General features: G+C 34.4%; 1 protein-coding gene across 3 annotated transcripts in view; it reads left to right on the top strand.

Annotated features, from left to right (window-relative positions):
* The window catches only part of ATP11B (ATPase phospholipid transporting 11B (putative)), a 105,018-nt gene that overhangs the window by 36,732 nt on the left and 51,244 nt on the right, over positions 1–17,042 (top strand). For all 3 annotated transcript variants that reach the window (XM_087439971.1, XM_004424681.3, XM_087439970.1), the window contains exons 8-17: positions 2,614–2,661; positions 4,781–4,845; positions 7,739–7,820; positions 8,506–8,656; positions 9,530–9,727; positions 11,742–11,981; positions 12,559–12,734; positions 13,401–13,469; positions 15,331–15,404; positions 15,478–15,581. In XM_087439971.1, the coding sequence (XP_087296097.1) occupies positions 2,614–2,661; positions 4,781–4,845; positions 7,739–7,820; positions 8,506–8,656; positions 9,530–9,727; positions 11,742–11,981; positions 12,559–12,734; positions 13,401–13,469; positions 15,331–15,404; positions 15,478–15,581 (1,207 nt within the window). The remainder of the gene's footprint in view (positions 1–2,613; positions 2,662–4,780; positions 4,846–7,738; positions 7,821–8,505; positions 8,657–9,529; positions 9,728–11,741; positions 11,982–12,558; positions 12,735–13,400; positions 13,470–15,330; positions 15,405–15,477; positions 15,582–17,042) is intronic.

The raw sequence follows: 17,042 nt of genomic DNA, 5'->3' as shown, positions 1-17,042 counted from the left end.
TCCCTTTTATTGAGTTACTGCTCTGATATATGCAAGCAAGATTTGTGTGTGTATAGTTTAATTAACTATTGAATTAAAGTACCTAAAACAGTACCAGGCATATAGTAGACACTCAATGAATATCTGTTGAATGAATGGATGAGTGATAGAGTTCCAAATTATTACTCAATCGAAGGATGTGTGAACATTTTTATTGCCCATTCATTCGTCAGATATTGAGTGCTTCCCGTAACCAAGGTGTAGTGCTAGACACTGACGCTACAACAGTAAAGAAACAATGATAGCTCCTGCCTCCTGGAGTTATGATCTGGTACTAGATTATTCCTTAAGAACAGACAGAGCTGCAGAAGTGGAATTATTGGATTAAAGCCCTAATAGAATTTGGCCTTTAATAAACGTACTGACACATTACTTTACAAAAGCATTGGACTAATTTTTCATTGCCATGAGCAAAGTATAAGTTTATCAGGTTTTACAAGTTTTGCTGATTTTATAAATAACTAGTTGTAAAACACTAGTTTTATTTTTTATTAGAACTGCTAAGCATTTTTCTATGTTTGTTTATTAATTTCTCCTCCTTGAACATTGTCAGTTCCTTCCCAATTACCTGTTTATTAATTGGGGTTACATTATTCCTTTTTAAAGAACTTTAATAGCTTATTGAGAGAAGCTAAAGTATGAAAAGAAATGATCTCTGCCAAGCCACTGGAAGAAATAAAAACTAGGAGAGCCTTTTGTTTAGGAGCAGCCTCTAGGAGGTGCCTATTTCACAGTATTTGCCATTTTCTCTTCCCTTTGCTCCTTTAGTTCTTTCTTTCTCTTCTTTTCACCTCTTTATTTGTTAGACTCTTACTCAGCATTTCCACTTTTAGGAATTTTTTCTTATGAAATTCTACTCCTAGGAATTTATCTTAATGAAAATATGAAAAGATATATATACAAGGTTGTTCAGGAGTACATTATTTAGACTGTCCATAAGTTGGAAAACAACTAAACTTTCATCAGGATTGAATCATTTAAATAAATTATGCAGTGACCCAAAAATGCAGTACTATGTGTGGCCATTAAAAATAATGATGTAAATCCCTGTTTTTGACAGAACATGTTGGGGGTGGGGGAGGAATGTTACCAATAGTATTTATAGTATTATCCTATTTTTGTTTTCAACTTATATATATATATATTTATCTATATGTGCATGGAAAAAAAGCCTGGATAACATACCCCAAATTATTAAGTGTTTATATTTGAGTAGTGAGATTACCAGTGATTATTTCCCTTTTGATGTCCTTTTATATTGTCTGAATCGTTTTATAAAATATGTGTGTTTGAGTGTATGTAGTCTTTATAATCAGAAAAGAGAATAATAAAGCTATTTCCACTTTGAAACAAATCAAAGTGTGGATTTGGAGAAAGGACTAAGGAAAGTGCAAGATGAGTTAATTAGCATGGAACTGGCATGAACAGATACAATAAGTGCCTTAGAATCAAGGATAAGAGCACAGATAAATTCTAACAAAAGACCTGTTTTCCTTCATTTTAACTCAGAAAAATCTAAAAAGACTGATCACACATCATCTATGAAAGATGCCCATGGAGAGACTAGCTGAATTGGTTCTTTGAACCTAAATCCAAAGTTGAGGCTGGAACCAGGGCTACATAAAATGCCATTAAGTGGAGATGATAAAAAAACACTGCTTCTCCCTGATACAGGGAGCTGAAGGAAGTGGAAGCAAGAGATTAGCAAGAAACAATGAAGCCAAAGTCTGCAAGGGATAAATCATCGGTGACCTGGAAACCGGAGGAATGATAGGGGATGTTTGGAAGGGAATGCTTAATATTTCTTTGCCCAGTTAAATGATTAACATGAAGCTCTGTCTAGAATTTGCTTCAGCTCAGAATTTACTTCCCACTATAGTAGAAAGTAATTGTATACTTGAGTTGACTCTATGCTATGGAGCTGTTTTGGTATTGGAAGTTGGAACTGAAAGGCCAGGCTATGAAAATATGCTATGATAACAGGCCACTCATTCTAGATTTCAGGCAGCCAAAAGTTAAAGAAGCTCTGAAGTTCACCAATAGGTTTTTGCTTACTACTCTATTCCCACCACTTAGCTCACACATAGTAGTTACTCAATGAATATTTGTTGGATGAATGAATGCATGAATAAGTACATGAATGAGTGAATGAATGATTCTGGTCACAGGAGGCTTATTTAGTAAACTGTGATGAAATATGTGAGCATTCATTGTTAGCTAAATAATGTATGCATCTTTTGTGTAGCAATTGTAAATTCTCATGATGACCAAACTAATAATAGTAATATATAACATTTGCATAGCTGTTTTGAAAACATTTTTTCATTCATTACTTCATTCATAGCTGGCGTGGAGATGGCAAGAATATTAAATTTTTTAAAGCTTAATGACTAATAATTATTCACTTTTGTAATTTCTAACATAAATATTGGACCATTCATATATACAAAAGTTCAAAAGGTTGGTTTTGTTTCATGTATAAGAATAGTGCCAAAACTTTCTAAAATTTCCACCCGTTGATGTCATAAGTAATATATCATTGTTTTTTTTGTAACATGGTGAATTCTTTGATAGATTCACAGGTCAGATGATGATAACTCAACAATTGGAAGAAATTTTAAGGTAAGAAGAAATGTGCATTATCCAATTACTTTTAAGTGAGAATTCTTTGGAGGAGGGACTAAAATCAAGTTAAAGGGAGGTTAGGTAAGTAAGCAGCATATCGTGAAAAAGGGTTAACATAAAAGCAGTTAGCATTTTATCTTCTAGTAATTTGCAGCAGCAGCAAGTGAGGATGAAACAAATCCCATGAAATGATAAGAGAATAATTTAGTAAGATTATTTGTATACTTGTATTTCTTTTTCGAATGATATTAGGTAGTAACATAAAAGAAAACATAGCCATTCTTATTCAGATCCTTACACATTTAAACCCACTACACTTAAAGTCCAGAATAAAAAAGCATGTTTTATAGAATGTTTAACAAGTATGAATGTTATCGGCTTCTTCACTTCAGAATCATTCAGCAGAAACTAGAGTAAATATTTAGTGGCCAATCCAGAACCTCATATTTGCTCTTCTGATTTGTTTTTTGTTTGGCTGGTTGTTTTGGTTTGTTTTTCCTCAATATTCAGGTTAATTTCTGGCACCTACATGAAAGAAGGCTTTTCGTCATTTCAAACATTTGCTGATAGGATGAGATTACATTGTTACTCATGACCACCAAGCCGTTAGAATTTGGATTCCAAGAATTTAGAATAAATCTTGGAATCAGCCCTTGAACTTCTAATCAAATTAACATTCCACCTCTTTTCTGGAGACGTGTTCAGTTTATACTGGCTGCATGAAATAGGTCACTGACATAAAGAGTTGAACATTTTTTTAATGAAGTCTTCAAGACAAGCCACCAAAAATATGCATCAGCACTGATTCACATTTTTAATAAACATTAACATAGGAACACGTTCAGTAAACTCTGTAACAAGGTGTTTGTAAGAGTAGGACCCCTGCTGAATAACTGTGTCTAGATTTTATTTTGATTTCTGTAGTGACATAGTGGAATACATGTGTGGATACATAGTCTGCATTTCCTTAAGATATTATGGCTGGTAAAGGAAAAGATCAATTACATTACGTCAGCCCCTAGAATGATTAAAAAAATGAGCCATGTTCTTTTATGAAGCAACCTGAGTGAACTGATGAATGATCTTTTAATTTGAAGCCATCATTATATCCCAATTTTATATGCCAGTGTGAGCTCAAGGTTTTTCTGTTCATTGCTAGAACCAACACCAAGTGAAAAAGAGCTATTTTATGACTCCTGAATAATTGGTTTTGGAATATGTGTGGAGTGTACTCCAACTATGACTATCTAATAAAACCATACTTGTTAACCATGTCCCAAACACCTGACCCTCCTTGGTTCATTGAATTTTTTAGAGTCTTTGGGTTTGCAGACATCTTCAAAATTGGTTCAGATTCTGTTTGATTTGGATAACTATGTATGTATGTTTCAGAAAAGCATAAGGAATATCAACAAAATTAAGGCTTTTATACTTATCCATAACAGAGTCTTATCATTTTGCTATCACTAAGAAAATACAATTTCCTTTCTAGTTATTCCTTCTCGTTTTATATCTCCTTAATGGAGAGAAATTCAAACACCAAGAAGACCTGTGCTCCAAGAAGTGTACAATGCAAGTAGTCAAGTTTTAGTGTCGATCTAGAAAAAGTACTAACTCACTTACTACATTATGTCTTATAATCCAGTTAATTTTAATTGTGCAGACTCATGCATTTATACACAAATCATACTATAACTTATGTTTACATTGCATTCTAATTATGAATTTTCCTTTTGAAAACTTCATTAATTTTGGTCAAAATTTTAAAACTTCATTTTCTGTTAAACATTTTAAACTCATTGCTTATTAATCTTTCATTTTGCTGTGTTTTATGTTTAAAAATTTTGAAACTGGTGGCTTTGTGAGTTTATTTACAGGCCTAATCTTATTTCTGAGCCACTAATCTTAAAGTGACTGAAATGCTAAAGCAGATATTTGTTGTTACAGTGACTAACATCATGTTTGACCTAGACAGCTTTATTGTAGCTGAGATTTTGGGTTTATTTGAAAGCAGTGTTGTAACAATAGCTCAAGTACCTTCTACTGAAGATGCCATTTTAGAATTTAATTGAATTTTTAATATCTTCAATGCCTTTGGTTATTTTTTTTCCCCTAGACCTCTGGGGCCAGAGAGTCTCTTGCTTCGTGGAGCCAGATTAAAAAATACAAAAGAAATTTTTGGTTTGTATACATTGGAAATTTTTACTTATAGATTCATGTTGATGCTTTATATGAAGTATTTTTTAAAAGCACAGTATTTGTGGTCTTTTGGTTGGATAATTTATTACTTAGTTAAATGTTGTCTATGATAATTTTCTTACAAAGATTGCATTAATATAATTTTGTGTTGTATTTTTTCTTGTTAATCCCTATTTTTGAATAATGAACTAGAACCTTGCTCTTATAATTTCTTTGTGGATAGTTGTGAAACTAAACTGAGTGTTAAAAAGATAATTCTGGCACTTCTATTAATGGTGGATAAGAACCAATATAATCTGGCATCATGGTGCAGTAAACCATCTGTATAATTCCATTATTATTCTTAGATTGGATTAAAAACTGCTGACTCATTCATTTATCCATTCATTCATTCCTCAAATTCCTATTGACCTATGATTATATACCAAGTATTGTTGGAACATATACTGACCAGCTCAAAAGGATGAATAAAGAGTGCTCTTGCATTGGAGATGTACACTAGTTCACTATGCTTTGAATCAACTCGAGGCAAATTGTGAAGTTGATGATAACCTTTGGCTATCAACTAGCTCCTCCCCTTTCAAGAGTGGCCAGCTTATGTTATTCGCTGAATGTTTACAGCTTTTGAGGTCCTCTTCTTCATTCTCTTCTTTCGTATTAACTGTACTATATTTTCTCTCTCAGTATTAGGCTCTCTGATAAAGAAATCCATATACTTTAAAAAACGGAAAATAACAAATGTTGGCGAGGATGTGGAGAAATTGCAATCCTCATACATTGCTGATGGGAGAGTAAAATGTTGCAGCCTTTGTAGAAAACAGTTTGGTAGTTCCTCAATAAGTTAAACATAGAATTACCATATAGACCCAGCAGTTCTACTCCTAGATATGCTCAAAGAATTGAAAATAGTTGTGCAAACAAAGACTTGGACAAGAGTGTTCATAGCAGCACTATTCACAATAGGTAAGGGGTAGATACTGCCCAAACGTCCGTCACCCGATGATAAACAAAATGAAGAGTATTCATGTAATGGAATATTATTCACCCATAAAAAGTGAAGTACTGACGCATGCTACAACATGGATAAACCTTGAAATATTATGCTGAGTGAAAGAAACCAGACACAGAAGGCTGTATATTGTATGATTCCATTTACTTGAAATACCCATAAGAGGCAAATTCATAAAGACAGAAAGTAGATTAGTGGTTCCCAGGGGCTGAGGAGTGGAGGAGAATGGATGATGATTGCTTAATGAGTACAGGGTTTTCTTTAGGGGTGATGAAAATGTTCTCAAGGTAGTTAGTGAGGATGGTTCCACAACATTGTGAATGTACTACGTGCCACTGAATTGTACACTTTAAAATGATAAACTGCATGTTATGTATACTTTACCACAATTTAAAAAAGAAAACCATAATAATGTTCTGATGGCAAAAGCCAGACAGCCAAGGGCTTTTTAGAACTCTCGTGTAAGCCTGTATTTTAACACATCTCTTTAGCAGTTACACTTTTCACACTCTTAAAAGAAACTGTTTGAATGCCTTTAGATGGGTCTGCTGTTGTTGGCCTCAGCACCACCTCTCTCTGTTGTATTGTTCTGGCTGATTTCTCGCATTTCTGTAATTTTGGTGCCCTTTGTCATTTGAGTTATAATCCCTGCCTTTAAGGAATAATTCTAATGATGAAAATTCCAAGACATATCTTTAGGAAGAGGGCATGATGAATCTTACACTGCTTCTCAAATCTTACTGTTTAGGGATGGGCATGAACATTTATTGATTATCTGTCTCTTTCTAGGCACTTTACTAACTTGTCAGACAAGCCTCACAACAATTCTATGAGGTATTTTTTCCCATTTAAAGATGGGGAAATTGAGACTCAGAGAGATTAAACAACTTGCCAAAGGACGCAGAACTGATAAATGGCAGAGCTAGCATTCAAACCATGGTATAATTCCGAAGTGTTTTGTGTTTTTTTTTGTGTGTGGTTTTTTTTTTTTTTTTTTTTTTTGGTGAGGAAGATCAGCCCTGAGCTAACATCCACGCCAATCCTCCTCTTTTTGCCGAGGAAGACTGGCCCTGAGCTCACATCCGTGCCGGTCTTCCTCCACTTTATGTGGGAGGCTGCCACAGCATGGCCTGACAAGCAGTGCGTTGGTGCGCGCCCGGAATCGAACCCTGGGCCACCAGCAGCAGAGCACGCGCACTTAACCGCTATGTCACGGGGCCAGCCCCTGGAAGTGTTTTTTTAATAAGGCTGGTCTTGCCTAATTTCATTCACTCCCCAGTTTAAGTCCCGTTATTTCTGTCATTCTCACTCATCTCAGAGTTATTCACATAGGCACAAATTTTAAAAACAGCACTTTCCTTGTGTTTACTTCATTTGCTCTGACAGATTTCCATATCATCTCTTCAGTGCTTATGAAATTATGTCTAGACTCCAGATTCTGGCATTCAGGGCCTTTCAAACTCTGACCCCAGTCCATCGTGCAACCTAACAGAAAGTGCTGTTCCATTTCTGTCTTGGTTAATATTGTTTGCTGTATCTTTAATGGCCTTTCCTGCCATCTTTATCTTTCCAAATCCTTTTCCTCCGTCAGGAGGAGTAACTCAGATAACATCTGTTTCGTTCAGATATCTCAGTTATAACCCAGGAACAGAACCACCATGCTTTCCATCCAGCAGGTTGAGTGATTGGAGTTCCCTAAAATTGGACTCAGAAAGCCTTTTAAAAACTCTGAAAAGACATAAAGGAAAGCCAGATTCTAACAAATGTCAGATAATACTTTTTCTTAGATGTTTTCATGCTAGTGAGTGCATTTCTCTTGTGAAACATGCTAGAAGATTATTTTAAAAGACTTGTTTTGTTTTGCAGGTGTTGCTGTATACACTGGAATGGAAACTAAGATGGCATTAAATTATAAGAGCAAGTCACAGAAACGATCTGCGGTAGAAAAGTAAGAAAACTGTCTATTTTCATTTACACATAAATATGACTATGGATATGTGTATTATTTTGGTTTTGTTAAATTAAACTTCATCAAAATTAAAAACGTCTGCACTTCAAAAGACATTGTTAAAAAAATGAAAAGACAAGCCACAGACTAGGAGAAAATATTTGCAAAGCACATATTTGTAAAGGGCTGGTATCCAGAGTATCCAGTCTCACCACTTGTTTTCAGCATTATCCTTTCAGCATTATTCCACAAGGCAAACAAATAAAAGGCATAAATATTAGAAAGTAAGATGTAAAATTGTCCCTACTTGAAGACACGTGATTTTTCACACAGACAGTCGTAAGCATCCAACAAAAAAACCTATTAGAACTAATAAGTGAGTTTAGCAGGGTCTCAGAATACAAGGTCAAAAATAATCATTTCTATATCCATATACTATAAGCATTTTGAACAGTACCATAAGTATAGTAAATACGTTTGTAATCTTGTGTGTGGGTTCTTTTATGGCTAGTAAATAGATTCTATTGAATGGTCATTTTTTAAAAACAAAGACTGTGTCCTTTAAATAGCTACCACAATATCTTACATATTTTTCTATCTTATTTAATACCAGTATTAATTTCCAAGCAGATGAATATAATAACACGTAATTGATATGTTTTATATTCTCTTTTTTGCATTTCAGGTCAATGAACACATTTTTGATCATTTACCTCATAATCCTTATTGCTGAAGCCATCATCAGTACTATCTTGAAATATTCATGGCAAGCTGAAGAAAAATGGGATGAACCTTGGTATAACCAAAAAACAGAACATCAAAGAAATAGTAGTAAGGTATTTTATGGTGTTCTTGACTCTCCTGTAAAGGAAACTTGCTTTTTTGGCACAAGTACTGCTTTGGTAGTGACTCCTGATAGGAATGACCACTTTGATCTCCTAAAACTATTTCTACTGAAGGGTGGCAAAAGGACGTTGCAAACGAAGAGTAGCCAGAATGTTTGTACTGGTATATGCCTTTTGCATTTTAGAGTGTAAGCACCTTATATTCCGGATGGCATGACTTGAATAGTTATAAGAGATCACAAAAATTTAAATAGTTTATATTGGCATTCCACTTCAGTACTACAAATTCAATTTTTTATTCCATTTACTGTATGTTAGAAGTGAATAAAAGAGTAAGTTGATTTATTTTCAATTCTGTCAGAATAATTCAGGGAGTCTTACTGTCAGTCTATTGATGGTGTGAAGTAGTAACACAAATTATGTCATATAAAGTTTTAAACTGATTAAATATGGACTACCAAGAGAATTTAACCTGCAATTTTGGTAAATAATTCTTCTCCAAATTTCACTTTAGATTAAAATACAAATATTGGAAGACAAATTTGAACGTTGAGAGACCATAAAGCAGACAATGACAAGAACATATTTTCAGTGTCACTCACAATTGCGTATTTTATTTTTCACAGAGTGCATCTTAGAATGTGGTACTGCTATGCCATTGAAGTAACAAATTAAGCAATTTGAATTTAACCTTTTCTTTTTTTACTTTGTTTAAGATTCTAATGAACAACAAAACAGTCAAAGGAAATGTGTTAATAAGACAGTTCAATAAATGAATTTCAACGTAGTTGATGGTCTGTCTAAACATGAAACTTTCTGATAATTCTCATATATTTTCTCTTATAAAACAATTTTTTTTTATAGATTCTGAGATTTATTTCAGACTTCCTTGCTTTTTTGGTACTCTACAATTTCATCATTCCAATTTCATTATATGTGACAGTAGAAATGCAGAAATTTCTTGGATCATTTTTTATTGGCTGGGATCTTGATCTCTATCATGAAGAATCAGATCAGAAAGCACAAGTCAATACTTCTGATCTGAATGAAGAGCTTGGACAGGTAAAAATGATCCTTTTATTTTGTTTTTCTAATTTATTGTTTTTATCAAAACAATATGTATACAAAGACTAATAAAACAGAAAATATTATGAGGCTCCTACCAAAAAACAGCCCTACGTTGCTCCACACCTAATTCCTGTTTTCTATTTTTAAATCTTAAGCTGTTTCTTCCATTATTTAGCACTCTATTTTTATATAGTATTCTTTCTTGATTTTTACATTTTAGGCATTATTTACTATAGACTATAAAGATATAACTCTTATACTACTCCTTCCACACACATACCCAGACACATACATACTCACTTTGCCTCTCCATAGCCCCCCAGTATTGTTATATCAGAATTTGTGATTTAATACATTTTCATTTATTGACATTTAGTATGACATTTTATGACTGTTTTAGTATTGCTCACTAGGTCCTAGTTCTTTATGTGTGCCTTATAATACTATAATTACATTTTCTTCTTTACATATTTTGTTTCTCCTAGAGTTAATTGCTGTGTTTTTTCATTTGCTTAATTCCTATGTCTCAGGTGTTGTATTTATCTTTACTATTCTCAAGAATATGAACTTTGAAGTACAGTTTCTCACTTATCTTTATTATCTTGGTCAAACCTATTTTTTTCCAGCTTTACCTCCCTTTTGGTATATTAACCTTTTTACTCTGCAATGTTGCTGAACTCATTTATTAGTTCTTGTGGTTATTTAGTGGATTTCTTAGGATTTTCTGTATACAAGGTCATATTATCTATAGATGGAGATAGTTTTATCTCTTCTTTTTCAATCTGAATACCTTTTATGTCTTTTTTTCTTACCTAATTACCCTGGCTAGAACCTTCAGTACAATGTTGAATAAAAGTGGCAAGAGCAGACGTCTTTGTCTTGTTCCTGAACTTAGGGGGAAAAGCATTCAGTCTTTCTCCATGAAGTATGATGCTAGCTATGGGTTTTTTGTAGATACATTTTGTCAGATTGAGGAAGTACTCTTCTATCCCTAATTTGTTGAGTGTTTTTATCATGAAAGGGTTTGGGTTTTGTCAAATGCTTTTTCTGCATCTATCAAGGTGATCATTTTATTAATAGAATAAAAGACAAGTACCATTTTATTAAACATTGGCAGTTTTCATTGATTTGTATTTGTTGAATCAATCTTGCATTTCAGGGATAAATTCTGCATGTTTATGTTGTATATAATCCATTTTATATGTTTCTGGATTTGGTTTGTGTCTATTTTTGTAAGGGATTTTGGTCTGTAGGTTTTTTTTTTTTTTCCCTTGTGATGTCTACCTCCCTTTTTAAATGACTTCTTTCTCAGTCATCATTGCAATAATAAAATCCTCACCATAATCCTAGTTGTTTCAAGACTTGACTGTGTCATCCTTCTCTTTTTGGACCTACCTTCTTTTGGGGTTTTCTTGAATTAGTCTCAAAGAGTAATAATGTTATATGTCTTATCTACTTTTTAAAATATTTTCTTTTAAATGTTTTTCCTTTTTACTGAGTTTGTTTCCTGCCCTCAGTTTCAGTGTCCTGTCTGTCTATTTTATACAACTTCCCACTTCTGACTTCTTGTGTTGCTATCATTTTATGTTCCTGTTCCCAGCTCTGTACCATTTCTCCTGGGCCAGATTCTCTTTCACATTCTAGGTTATTAAGCATCCCTTCTACCCTTGCTCAAAGATCATTCTTGAGTCCTACTACTTAAAAACACCTATCCAAGGGATAGAAAAGAAGTACTAATACCACATTATCAGTCAACTCTACAGATAAACATGCACCTAAAGATGCCACAAACTTCAAAGTGTATATACATTTAAAATATTTTGTGTTACCCTGTTTCGTTTCTATGGCATTTTTAATTATCTAATTGTGCTTGGATTATAAGAATCTTGGCATCAGTATATCAGCGTTAATAGGTAAACTTGACTTCAGGAGACAGAGGACGAGGTTTTTTTGTTTAACATAGGACCATGAGCACAAAGGTTTGTTTTCTTTTGTTTTCTATCTCTAGGTGGAGTATGTGTTTACAGATAAAACTGGTACACTGACGGAAAATGAGATGCAGTTTCGGGAATGTTCAATTAATGGCATAAAGTACCAAGAAAGCAATGGTAGACTTGTATCTGAAGGACCAACACCAGACTCTTCAGAAGGACCCTTTTATCGTAATAGTTTATCCCATCTTAACAACTTATCCCATCTTACAACCAGTTCCTCTTTTGGAACCAGTCTTGAAAATGAAATTGAACTAGTAAGTAATTTTTAAATTAATAAATAGAAGTTTCATTTGAAACAGTTCTCTTTGGTAGTTGGTGGCTTATAGCAGAAAAAGTTTAAGTGTTAGTGGGGCAAGGAATATATATTTGAAATGTATGTCCTTTGATTCAACACTGAGAATTTGTAGTCATAACCCAGTTTAACTTGTCACTTAATATGTGTCTGCCTTAGTTTTCTGGGTATTTAAATGAGACTAAGTTAATGCAAGCCCTTACTGCCTTGAAGTAAAGAACACTTTGGTGAGAAAGAGAGCTTAAATTTATTTAATACTTTTTGAAACCTCACTTCCTTCACAAAAGGGTTTTTGCATTTACTTGCTGTTTGGTTATGCCTCCTCTAAAGATACTCATATGTTGAAGCAAATGTGACATTTTACTTTTTGGAGTCAGAAACAACCAGCTGTTATTCAGGCAATTCAAGATTGTAGCACTCTTGTTCTAGATCTTAGATTACCAAATTGTTAACTATATTTTTTAGAATTTTGTTTCTGGTTTCTTATATGTTATTTGGGAATGGGTTTTTTATTGTGAATATTAATTATGTTTCTACAGATTAAAAAACATGATCTCTTCTTTAAAGCAGTCAGTCTCTGTCACACTGTACAGATTAGCAATGTTCAGACTGATGGCATTGGTGATGGTCCCTGGCAATCCAGCCTTGCACCCTCCCAGTTAGAGTACTACGCATCTTCACCAGATGAAAAGGCTCTAGTGGAAGCTGCTGCAAGGTAGTTTAATCTAATTTCTAAATCTTCAGAAAAACACCTTTTATTTTATTTTTTTTTTATAATTTTATGTATTTATTTATTTTTCCCCCAAAGCCCCAGTAGATAGTTGTATGTCATAGTTGCACATGCTTCTAGTTGCTGTATGTGGGACGCGGCCTCAGCATGGCCGGAGAAGCGGTGCGTCGGTGCACGCCTGGGATCCGAACCCGGGCTGCCAGCAGCGGAGCACGCGCACTTAACCACTAAGCCACGGGGCCAGCCCAGAAAAACACCTTTTAAATAAAAATGTGAAAATACTAGAAAATTATTTAATTTGTCAGATGAAATTCATAAATACATAAAGGAGAAGTGCATTTAAATTTTAAGTGAGAGTTTGTAATGTGTCATAAGTTTGTCAAGCTTGCGATGAGTCATTTTGAAGAGATATCTTTAAAAGTCTGGTTACTATGAAATAGGAATAATATAATTTGAGAGAAATACTTGTGCGTGTATTGTTTTGGACCTACTCTATCCTTCAAGTTCTTAAAAATAATGCTGTAGTCAAAGGAATTATTATAAAATACATCTTAAACTTATATTTTAAATTTTTATGCAAGGTATGACATACTGTGAATTATGAAATATTATCCCTTAAATCTTATATTTCTTTTTCCTTTTAATCCCTAGAATTGGCATCGTGTTTATTGGCAATTCTGAAGACACTATGGAAGTTAAAACACTTGGAAAACTGGAACGGTAATTTTTTTCTATGTTGTAATTTCTTATGTATTATATTAAGTATTTAGTATATAACACGAATCAGTGAACTGTGGCCCGCAGGCCAGATCTGGCCTACAGTGCGTTTTTGTACAGCCCGTAAACTACATTACATTTTTAAAGAGTTTTAAGAGTATGCAACAGAAACCATATATGGCCTACAAAGCTTAAAGTATTTACTATCTGGCCCTTGACAGAAAAAGTTTACTGACCCCTGCTCTAGAATGATGTCCATATTATATTGCATCTCATCACAGTAGTAACAGTACTCTACTCTGAATCTTTCATCTATATTTTAGCTTAATGGTTCTTGAATTTACTTATATGTTTTATTTTAAACACTCCTGGGGTAATGAGTTTCCTAGGTTTCTACTCACTAAATAAAGAAAAACTTCCTTATATTTCCTATGATTTTATCTCTAAACATTACGGAACAGCTGTCTTATTTCCAGTATTTCCACTGTTTGATAAATTAGTCCATTATCATATTCATGCCTTTCATTGTTTTATCAATTCTGATCATATCTCAACTCCAGCTGTGTTTTTTTTGTTTTGTTTTTTTTTTGTGAGGAAGATCAGCCCTGAGCTAACATCCGATGCCAATCCACCCCTTTTTGCTGAGGAAGATTAGCCCTGGGCAAACATCGGTGCCCGTCTTCCTGTACTTTATATGGGACGCCGCCACAGCATGGCCTGACAAGCGGTGCGTTGGTGCACGCTGGGGATACGAATCTGCAAACCCTGGGCTGCCAAAGCGGAGCACGCACACTTAACCACTACACACTGGGCTGGCCCCTCCAGCTGTGCCTTTTCAAACTAAATAGAGCTTATTCTTTGGCTGCTTTCATATAGGAGCCTGTCTAGCTCGTTTCATCAACTTATAAACCATCATTTCACTCAGTGTTTTTCTTTGAGATGTGCGTTCTATGTGTACATCATTGTATAAATTCATCCAGAAGACTTTTCAAGCTATACCTGACCCATCCACACAAATTCTTTTACAGCTTCCTGGAGAGGCATTTGTTCCCCCATCTGCACACACATACCCTGTCCGAGGTTCAGAATCACTGCTATAATGAGCCTCTGTTACTAATTTGAGTGTGTTGTATTTCTCAGATGTGTTTTGGCAGAAAAAAGGGTTGCAAATCAGTCACGTTTTTTAGTGAGAAAAACATGCAGCTGGGCAGATCTGGAATTCCGATCCTTGCTCTGCCACTCACAGCTTATTTAACTTTAGACAAATTACTTAATCTTTCTGAGTTTAATAGTCCTCTTCTGTAAAATGAGATTAAACCTACCTCCTTTGGTTCTCATGGATATTAAATGACATAAGGTATGTAAAGTACATGGCGTTTGGTAAGTACTTGATAAATGTCAGTTCTTTCTATTTCTATCTTGTGTTGTTGGGTTTTTTTTGGTTTTTTTTTTTTTTTTGTGAGGAAGATCAGCCCTGAGCTAACATCCATGCCAATCCTCCTCCTTTTTTTTCCCTTTTTCTCCCCAAAGCCCCAGTAGATAGTTGTATGTCATAGTTGCACATCCTTATAGTTGCTGTATGTGGGACGCCACCTCAGCATGGCCAGATAAGAGGTACATGGGAGCGTGCCCGGGATCCAGACCCGGGCCGCCAGTAGTGGAGCGTGCGCACTTAACCGCTAAGCCATGGGGCCGGCCCCCTCTTGTGTTGTTATTAATGACTCATAACCCATTATCTTGAAAATGTAGTTGAGATTAATTCCTTGTTCTAAGTTAACCATTTATCTTATATAGGTATTCTTTCCAACATTGACTTAATATTATTCAAAAAAGTTAAGTTTTTGTCTTATTTTTTTTTCCTTAGGTACAAACTGCTTCATGTTCTGGAATTTGATTCAGATCGTAGGAGAATGAGTGTTATTGTTCAGGCACCTTCAGGTAACCAATGTAAACTTTCATGAATTTTTATTTATATAATATTAAGAGCTTGATAACTCAATTTCCTTTTTAGGTGAGAAGTTTTTATTTGCTAAAGGAGCTGAATCATCAGTTCTCCCTAAATGTATAGGTGGGGAAATAGAAACAACCAGAATTCACGTAGATGAATTTGCTTTGGTGAGTACAAATTTCTGTGATTTAAAAAACTCTAAAAGATACACACACACACACATACACACGCACATGAAAAATTTGGGATTTTACTTTTGCATTAGTAATTTATCAAAAATTATAGGAACTCTGTTACATTATTTGTTGGCTCCACATTCTTTGGTTAAAATTTGACTTTTAACCTGCTAAAATATAAGTTTTCTCTTTCAACCTGTTATAGTCAAGGCACTTCTGGCTGCATGGACCACTCAGATTACTATGGTAAGAAGAGGGGTTTGCTAAAAAACCAGAGGGCAATCCCAAGGATGTGGAGAAACTGGAACCCTCATACATTGCTGGTGGGAATATAAATGGTATAGCTGCTTTCGAAAATAGTTTGGCATTTCCTCATAGAGCGTAGAGTAATATAGAGTTACTATATGACCCAGCAATTCCACTCCTAGGTATACAAAGAGAATTGAAAACGTGTCCACACAAAAACTTGTACACAGATGTTCTTAGCAGCATTATTCCTAATAGCCACAAAATGGAAACAGCCAAATGTCCATCAACTGATGAAGAGATTAAACAATGTATCATATCCATGTAATAGAATGTTATTTGGCCGTTAAAAGGAATAAAGTACTGATATATGCTACAACATGGATGAACCTTGAAAAGATTACGCTGAGTGAAAGAAGCTAGTCACAAAAGACCACACATGCCATTTATATGAAATATCCAGAATAAGCAAATTCATAGAGACAGAAAGCAGATTAGTGGTTGTTGCCAGGGGCTGGAGGAAGGCGGGGAAGAGAAGTGTCTGCTAATGGATATACGATTCCTTTTGGATGTGATGAAAATGTTCTGGAATTAGGTAGTAGTAATGATTACACAACTCTGTGAATATGCTAAAAACCACTGAATTTAAAGAAGTGGATTTTATGGTATGTGAATTATGTCTCTCTTAATAAAAGAATGTAGGGGAATCTTATAAAAACAAAGTGCCACAATTCATGTGAATTGGAAAATTATTAAAAAGGTCTCTCGCACTCTTAGGACCTCATGATCTCTCATTTCTGCATTTCTGTAAATGTATGCTGCATACTCATCTCTGCTCACCTGCCTCCTTTACTTACTTATGGTTTCTTTTCTCCCATTTCTTGTTTTCTAATTGTTAATGATCTAGTTCATCTACCACACTGTAACATCCATGAGAACAAAGACATTGTTCTACCTTGCTATCATTTTAATATCTAGAACAATGCTGACACATAGTTGGCACTCAATAAATATTTGTTGTAGAATGAATTAATTAATTTTATATGTTAATAACTCACATGGTCTCTTAACTGTTATTTAAGAGCAACAGTTATAGCTGTGGGTCATTTGTAAATCAATGAATGCCAGTATTTAGAAATCTACTAAATAGTGTCATATAGTATTTTAAAAATCTACCCTTTCCTGTTATTAAAACATTTTTTTGTG

The sequence above is a fragment of the Ceratotherium simum genome, chromosome 15, assembly GCF_057802395.1.
Source record: "Ceratotherium simum simum isolate JZ-2026a chromosome 15, ASM5780239v1, whole genome shotgun sequence".
NCBI lineage: Eukaryota > Metazoa > Chordata > Mammalia > Perissodactyla > Rhinocerotidae > Ceratotherium > Ceratotherium simum.
This window is presented reverse-complemented; position numbering and strand designations above follow the sequence as displayed.